General features: G+C 32.2%; 1 protein-coding gene across 1 annotated transcript; it reads left to right on the top strand.

Annotated features, from left to right (window-relative positions):
• The first annotated feature begins 5,310 nt into the window (after positions 1-5,310).
• LOC149571777 (MYB-like transcription factor EOBII) lies at positions 5,311-7,171 on the top strand. The gene is made up of 3 exons (XM_089809889.1): positions 5,311-5,556; positions 6,223-6,352; positions 6,564-7,171. The coding sequence occupies exons 1-3, from the start codon at positions 5,433-5,435 to the stop codon at positions 7,078-7,080; spliced, it is 771 nt and encodes a 256-aa protein (XP_089666015.1). The 5' UTR covers positions 5,311-5,432; the 3' UTR covers positions 7,081-7,171.
• Positions 7,172-9,114: the final 1,943 nt, after the last annotated feature.

The following is a 9,114-nucleotide window of genomic DNA, read 5'->3' as shown; positions in this document are numbered from 1 at the left end:
CACTAGCATTTCTTGACTTCAACTATAAGTTCCCTAATGGTCTTCTTTGAAGCTCAATTAAGCCTATACGTTTGTTCTTGATTGACCATCTCTTCTAGGCTTCAACACATCTATCCTCTCCACTTAGTATTATGATTAAGCAACACGTTATCTTGCCAAAGTCAAACTAATCAAGTGCCCATTCTAGTTCCTCATAACTCAACCTTTCCACTATGTCCTCTTGTTATCTCTTCTTCTCAAATCGTCTTCATCAATCATCTTGATATGTTTGTTTACTTAGGTAGTAACTGTCTCACTAATAAGGTTTGACATCAATGACAATATAAAAAAATTTCCCATTGTAGTTTACAATAGTTATTTCAATATAGAGTTACTATTTTTAATAAGTATTTCATATGAGCTTAGAAAGTTCTGATTTGACAAGTGGAGGTTCATCTTAGTAATCTCAGCCTATCAGTGAAGCTTCATTGCTATACCACATGTATTATAAAATTTATTTTTGTTTCTTAGTATGAAGTGTTTGAGCTCAATTTTGAAGGCATATATGGCTGTAGAACTTGGTCAAACTTTGATTGAGTGGAGTTGTGTGAGTCAAGCACTATAGATCAAGAGCTTTGATTTCTGAAAAGTGGTTATAATAGCCAATCAAAGTTGATTTTGAAAATGTTATGACTTCTAAAAGTTGGGGTATTTAATATTGGAAAATTTTATTGTTTTGAGCCCACTCGATGTAATAAATAAGAAAAAAAAAATTATTTGGGGGGTTCATCTATGTCAAGGTTAGGGATTGATGACAGGAACCTTCCTGGGTGGTTTAATTTTGCCTATATAAGGAAGGATTTTACTATTGTGTAGGGAAATTCTAGATGTTAATTCATCGGTATGTGTTGAAGAATATTGTAAGAAAATTTGTAATTTTGTACTTGTGGAGAGAGTAAGAGGCCCATTTTCCATTCTCAAAAAAGAACGTTGTTTCTCTATTTTTGTTGTGTGTGTTTTTCATTAAGGGGACCACCTTTTTTCATATAGGTGACTTCTCTCTTCTTTGAAAAGTATTTATTTTCTCTATTCTACTATTATCAATTTTCTAGTCTACATTATTTCCTTTGGTGTTGGCTAATGAAGTTAGGGTTTTGGCCAATGAAAATAGGGATTTGGCCTTCTATAAGCATGGGAGGAGAATTTAAATGGATAAAGCTTGATACATGTGATAAGTTCAAGTAAAATGCTAAGACTTGGTAGATTATCTCAAATGAGAACATGAAAAAGTATGTCAAAGGCATACAACCTTTTAATATAGAGAATTTTGATAGGGGGAGTATTTGTTTTCATAGCAAAAAGCATCAGTTTTATCATAGAGATGATTACAGAGGGGGAAAATTCCATTGAAATTCAAAAGTCAATTTTACAAATCACTTTTGACTCTTGTTGGACCCTAGAAAATGTAATCCCTAAATCATAGAGTGGGTTTAACTAAGAGCAACTTCTAGGTAATTTAGAGATGGTGGCTGAAATTCTCATTCATTTTGTGAGCTTAGAGGGGAGGTATAAATTGTATGTTTCCACTCCCACATTTTTCCTATGTTAAATCACTTTATAGGGAACATCAAATTCTATTTTATGTTCTACGTATTTTTGTCCTTGTTTCTCTTTATTGTCAAAGATAAAGTTAAATGTAGGGCCATACTTCACCAAGGTTTTATCTTTAGATTCTAGGAATTCTATTGCAACTTGATTGCTCATGTTAGGTCATCTCCTACCCTTTCTATTGAGCTTAATAATAATGTTCATCCCTATTTTGTCTTCATGTAATCCTTGAACAACACCATAATGTGCATCTTTTTTTTTTAATACATGGTTCAATCCCTCTCATAAGGACAAACTTAACAATGCTCCCTAGAAGGAGAAGATTGTGGAAATTTTAGATGACTTAGCCTCTTCCTAGCCTAGAGAGTTTGCCTAGACCCCTCAAAATTCTACCCACAACTTGATTACTATTGTGCCCTCAACCTCCTTCTTCTTTGCCTTCCCTAAAATCTAGCTCAACTACCCTATATATCCTCATATTCCTAGGCTCTCCTCTCTAAATTTTCCTAGTATGTCTTCTAAGAGGATTGACCTTGAGGCCCTTCCCTATAAGTGGGATTTGATATACATATTCCATAGCAAGTTGAAATTTATTTCTAAATGGCTCATATTCTTGTTCCAAATTACATGGTATAAAATCAACAAGCTAGAAGGTGTGGCAAAGATAGAGGATAAGGATGAAGACTAGATGAAAGGAAAGAGAAAGATACATTTCTGGGAGCTTGGGAAAGGATCTAGGAAAAATATTTATAATTGGGAAATTATTGAAGAGTGGATCTTAGACTTTGAAGCCCTTGTGCCCTCAAAAGAAGGAAAAAAAATGAAATCCTAAATGGCTTAGGTTCCATGAAAGAATCTCAAATATTGTTGGGTGAGTAGCTGCTAGAATTCTCTGTTTAACACAAGAAAGCCTAGGATAAAATGAGTGATATTATTTAGGGGTATCTATAATGAGTTGGAGGAGAGGAATTTGAAGAGAAAATATAGAGAAGAAATTCGTAGAAGGGGAGAAAGTCTCCGCTTGGTGACTAAAAATTATGTGACTTTTGGGGATGTGTCTTCTTCCAAACCCCTCAAGTAGATCTTTTTCCTAGAGAAGGTAAAGGAATTGAGAAAGTAGTTTTCTTTATTCCTCTTAAGGACTTATGTACTAGTGGGTAGCTACAAGTTTCAATGTGTTGGGTGTTAGTTGTTAGTTTTTGTTGTTGGTTAGTTTTTTAGTTAGTCATTTAATTTTAGTTTTTGGGTCTCACTTCTCCTAAATTCCTTTTTGTTATCTATTGGAATTGGTATTTTCCTTTCTATGCAGGGCTCAATCCTTCTCCCACTTTATCTAATTGGATCAATGTGCAACTTAAAGAAGAGGAAGGGAATACAAAATTGAGAATCAATGATTTTGTCTTTTTCACCAAACTCACAAGATCATATCAAATAAATGAAACTTCTAGAGGGATTATAATTTTTCATTTTTTCTCATTCTCATAGTTAGATAAGGTTAGTTTTAATTTTTCTACTCCTAAGATTAGGACTTCATCAAGAACAATGATACCATCCATAGTTTGTTGATTAAAAAACTGTAGTCACTAGTAGAAGAATATTTGAAGGGGCCTAACCTTGGCTCCATAATAGCATATAGAATAATTATTTCCAATGTCTTTTTTTAGAATGATAAATAAGAGGAGAGAAAAATGGTCTATTTAATGTCTTATTTTGTAAGTTCATATGAAAAAATCATGTATAGTGGCAATGATAATAGGATTTTTATTTATGTATATACATTGGATAATAAAATTTAGAACCCAAATTTAATTCAAAAGTTTGGTGATAATTTTCATAAAAAATGAATCACAAGCTTGTAGAAAATCGAGCATTACAACTTACTCTGCCTCTTTATTGATATTAATAAAATAAAGGAATTCAAGAAACTTTTGAATGTAGCTTGACATCAACTTTTATTGAATTATTGATATCAGTAAAATAGAGCAATTCATGACTTGTGATGTTGAATACTTAAAATGCCTACCATGTATGGAACTTCTCTAATGTAGCTTGACATCAACTTTTCTAGAATTTTTCACAGCCTAAGGGAACTAAAATTGACACAATCTAATACTCCAAGTTATAAAGGTTGATTGGATGTCAATCTAAGATGGTGGCCACTCTTTGTCCATTTTTAGGATGAGAACTAAAAATGTTGTTTTCAATTCCTTAACAAAATCAATGCATAATATGACAATGCTATTAAAATAGATAAAGTTAACTCCATTTGGATAGGGAGTCTCGTTTCCTTCAAAATAGAGAAAGATGAATCTGACCTATTCCATGAAAATAGGTTTTATATCACCTATGGGCAATACAACTATATTTATAGATTCTAAAATTATTTTAAAAATAAGCTTATTGCAAATGAAAAAAGTAGAAATATTTACCTACAACTCGAGCATTCTTAAGTATATAATTTTTTCAAATATCAAACCTACCTAAATACAATGAATACTAATAACGAATCCATTATAGATTGTAAAATTATTTTAAAAATAAGCTTATTGTAAATGAAAAAAGAAGAAATATTTACCTACAACTTGAACATTCTTAAGGATATAATTTTTCCAAATATCAAACCTACCTAAATACAATGAATACTAATAACGAATCCATTCTCATGAAGAGTACTAGAAAAAGAAATAAAACTTTATAAACTATAACTAGTGAAATATAGATTAATAAAATTAACTAAAGTCTTCTAATTCTAAATTTTAATAAAACATTACATAATTTAACATATAAAAGACACCACCCTCTGACCAACCACATCTATGATTAAGGAGAATTTTGGTGCACACACAAAATCCTAGCTCTGTTTTCCTACTAGGCATAGATTATCTTTTAAGAATAAAATTTGCTAAGATACGAAACATACTGAAATGCAATGAATGTTAATTAGAATTTCACCCTATGAAAGAGATTTTTGTTAAATAGCACTCATAAAGTATAAGTGATAAAATTGACAAGTATATGTAATAGAATTGACTTAAAAGCTACGAGTCAGGCTAGTTTAACATGCTGTAAAAGACACCACCTACTTAGACACTAACAATCTCCATCCCTAGACAGAACTCTGTTCCTTGCATCAAACGGCAGGCTATTTGCCAATGTGAATGTAAATCATCTTCATGCCGTTGTTTAATTTCTTCTCTATTACAACTCCACTTCAACTTCTACAACAGTCAATTTTAGATTGAACAACCTAGGAGAGAGCTTATTACCATATCATCACTTTACTGCAACTCATTTTATCATAAACGATTCCACGCCTGAAAGGAAAGTCTGGAAAATCTGTTTTCAGCCGAACACATTGACTAGCACTGGAGCATGCTATTTTGACTTGCTCAAGTCTTTTTTTATTATTATTTCTTTAACCATCGTGTCATTCCATCTGCTCAAAACCACTTGGAAAGCCAACCAATTCAAGATTTCGGTATATTTTAGGGTTCCGTCAGCGTTGCCCATGTGTAAACTGCCCAAATGTTACGTGTGAGTTAAATAGTCCACCAAATCTCTCACAAGATTTGGATTGATAAGTAGGAGATAATAGACTTAATAGATTGATAAGATTTGGATTACTCTCCCGACATGCAGAGCTAGAAATATAAATAGACTTAATAGCCAACCAGTTGCTTCTCATAAACTAAACTTGCTTTCAAGATTGAAGAAGAATTTGGGTATTTTACATAGCTGAAATAAAGAGCTAGAGAAATTAAAACAGTAGAATACAATTGTCATTTGCTTTTCTCACTGTAGGAAAGAGTATATGATTTTGAAAGGTGTTATCTACTGTAGCTTCTATGTATAGTTCACAAGAAAGGGAGATTAGGAAAGGACCATGGACTGTAGAGGAGGACACTTTGCTTGTCAATTATATAGCTTTTCATGGTCAAGGCCGTTGGAATTACATGGCCCAAGCTGCAGGTGATTTCACAATCTAGCCAAAGATTTGCATCTATTGATTAATATAAGCCACCACTAAATGAATATCTAATGTCTTAAGGGAGCTTAATTTTACTGATTGAAACCTCTTGGCCTCTAAGCCGGTTATCTCTATGTTGAAGGAAACGAAATGCATGGTGTTCATTGATTAGTTTTTTAGTTTTATATACTACTATTGTCTAACAAAGCAATGGGTTTGTGGATATGTTTGATGAAAAAGTAGTCATCAGTCAAATTCAAAAACATTAAGCTCTATGCCTCTAAAGAATTGTTATGTTAGAAGCTGCAATTAGCTGAACAAAAATGTGTGGTTATCTATTTTTTTTTAGTGGTGCTTGACAGATACAATCTTTGTTATTTTTCAATTCAGAGGAATTTCTTGAATCATAGATGTGCTAAGGTTTAGGAAAGAAATAATTATCATGCTCTTCTGTATCATGTAGTGTGTCCTCCTCATTTTTCTTCACTGTGATTTCTTGCTTCTCCTATGCATATTCAGATGTGTGGCAAGTTTCTATAGTTGACACTTTCTTTAACTTCGAATTGCCTTTATGAATATCTAATGTACTTTACAATAGTTTTAGTTATGTCTTTCTATAAATCTTTGAATCACTTATGTAAAGACTGATATTGAGGTTTATTAACCAGGGTTGAAGAGAACTGGGAAGAGCTGCAGATTGAGATGGGTTAATTATCTCCGGCTGGATCTTAAGAGAGGAAACATTACTCCAGAAGAAGAGTGTTTGATCATAAACCTACAGAGGCGTTGGGGTAACAGGTTTGGAATATATTCTATTGCTCCTTAATAATTGTGAATGTATTTTTTCATAAACAACTTTCAGCATTCTATTGATTAGAAAATATAATACATATATTAAAACAGTAAAGAAGAATACGAATTGTATTTACAACAAAATCTCAAAGAGATTATTTTTCTAGCTTTCCTGGTTTGTGTTTTCCACTCACACTGATCATTTTTGTCTTTGAAGGTGGTCTCGAATAGCCCGGTATTTGCCTGGTCGAACAGATAATGAGATCAAGAACCACTGGAGAACAAGAATTAAGAGAAAACTTCAAAGAGAAAACTCTGGAAACAGATTTGCAATCAATTCAGCTTATTCCACCTCTATGCCAGATACCATATTCCTGCAGAGGAGCAATGGAGGAATGAAAGATGTGACCCCACAGACTAATATGCACCAAACACTCTATACTACACATTCTTGTTTTGATGAAGGGAAAAAGGAGGAGCTTTCAATAGACAATTCTAATTCAATGACAATCTCAAATGGAATCAACAAGTCTGTGAATAGCAATGGGGTTGTTAATGAGGATATGCCATCTGAAGCGAACTCCTTAGAAAGCATGTTTTCTGAGTTATACGAAGTTGATGAAATGTCCAAATTCACAGATGGCTCGTCTTATTATCCTGATCCCTACCCATCTGTTCCCTCTCCTGATACATTTCAAATAGAGGATTTCTGGCAATGGGCTTATCAAACTTGAAAGCTAGTTTTCAGATTGTTATTCAGGGTTCATTTACTTGTTCATGATTGTTATTTACTGTAATGAAAGAAAAACTTGTTTTATTCAATTCCTCACGGTGGTATGAATCATACGCAGAATTTCTTTCTTCTTGCCTTTTCCCATAGGGAATGAGACCTGGAGATTTGTTTAGTTTTTTAAAAACACTAAATACTAATTTGTGGGAAGAGAAATTTTATGGACTATAAGAAGCCGGAGAGAGGTTTAGCAAAGGGTAAATGTTTCAAATTTGAATAACTTCTGGAATTGATTTTTTAAAAATTTATCTTTGACAATGTTTTAAATTGTAGTAATGTTTAAAATTAAGTCAATATTTTTTTAAACCATATAGCTGAGTTTGGATTTGATTTTGTGGAAATCAAAATTTTAAATTAGAGTAATAAAAAGAGTTGTAGGGGAAAATTATAAGATTTACTGTTGCAAAACTCTTTCCCCGTCTTTTTATATGTTTTCTTTTGCAACTATAAATTATATTATTTCTTATAGCTCTTCTCATCCCAGTCAAAGAGTAAAATCCAGAAACATCTCTATAGTTTATTTTATGGATTGTAGAAATTACTTGTAACTGTTTTAGATTATAGTAGTTTTTCAATTTGATTATATTATTGTGTAAATTTTTGCTTAAACACCATACTTGAAGTTTTTGTTTGAGGTAGTTATCTGAAATCACATTAATAGGTGAGCCTTAATAGATGTGTTCTACTATAAGGGTTAATATAGCCTGAATGAGCTACTCAACTAAGACAAATCTTTGAGTGTTCTAATTAAGCTTAGTAGTTGTTCTTCCTCAATTTTTATGATCACACTACAAGATCTATTTCATATTTTCATATATCTTTACCAAAATATTGCCTCAGAATAGAGGTATGCTTCTTCCAAATCGTCCCCTATAAGATCCCAAAGTATAACCCAATAATTAGTTGAAATAAATAAAATTAATCACAACTTAAATAAAAGTGATTGCAATAGTAATTACCTACGGCAAATACAATAACTTTCTTGATGAAATTATAAGATATATTCCAATATTGAAATCTCAATATAAACTCAAAAGGAAGTAAAAAATCTCTCAAAAGTGGAAAATATAAGAGTATAGGTCACCCTATGTCATTGCTTGCATCACCCAAACGCAATTCAGCCTTCACTGTGTCATAAGGAAAATTTGATGTCAGCCACAAAGTCGTAGCATTGAGATCAAGTAAAAATCTATAACTGAGCTAGACCTGCGGTGGGTGAATGCACGCTCCGTTCAATTTTGATACTGATATAATATTAGAATAATCTAAGCTTATATTGAATATTTTAATCGATAAGATTGAAATTGAGCTTGTAAACAGTTGAGGTAAGACGATGGGAGACGTCAGCTGAGAAACATTTGGGTTTATAAATGAATTCATAAACCTAATTGAGAGAATGGACAAAGCAGCCAGTTGAGAAACAATAAGTTTGTATGAATGAATTTAGAAAGATTGCGAATCTAAACTCCGTTTTGAAATGCTTAGTGCGCAGAAAAATCTAGCAAACAATCATCAGTACTCTTGGAAACTGATTTAAGAAAATAAAATGTTGAAAATCAATGGGCCAAAAATTTGAAATGAAAACAACTTCATAATTAAATCTCCAAGAATGTAAATGCATACTTATTTCTCACGGGACCCATTTTTTTTTTTAGTTACCTTATTTTTTGTCAATGTAATCATTTACACGTCGCAGCTCCAGTTAATTTTACTACATGGACATTTTTGAGGACCACATAGAATTTCTTATTTGTTTGATAAGAGACTTCATGACCTTGTGTATGATTGTTAAAAGACTTTATATCCCTCGTGTTTTTTATAATCGAGGCGAAGTCTTATCTTAAAGCAATTAGTTAAATAGTTGAAGAATTTCAAGGGTCAATTGATGAGTAATAAACAAATATAGTTAGTTGCACGAGTTCAGATCGAAACAAGTATTTACTTGTCCTCATTAAGAAGTGTCAAATCTAATGAAGAG

This window comes from Cupressus sempervirens, chromosome 2, assembly GCF_028749045.1.
Source record: "Cupressus sempervirens isolate cs-2001-9-10 chromosome 2, ASM2874904v1, whole genome shotgun sequence".
Taxonomy (NCBI): domain Eukaryota; kingdom Viridiplantae; phylum Streptophyta; class Pinopsida; order Cupressales; family Cupressaceae; genus Cupressus; species Cupressus sempervirens.
Note: the sequence above shows the minus strand (reverse complement) of the source record. Positions and strands in the feature narration are given on the sequence as shown.

Coding starts and splice junctions, on each gene's coding strand:
- LOC149571777 (XM_089809889.1), top strand. CDS start 5,433: ATGTATAGTTCACAAGAAAGGGAGATTAGGAAAGGACCATGGACTGTA. Junction 5,557..6,222: donor TTACATGGCCCAAGCTGCAG/GTGATTTCACAA, acceptor TTTATTAACCAG/GGTTGAAGAGAACTGGGAAG. Junction 6,353..6,563: donor CAGAGGCGTTGGGGTAACAG/GTTTGGAATATA, acceptor TTGTCTTTGAAG/GTGGTCTCGAATAGCCCGGT.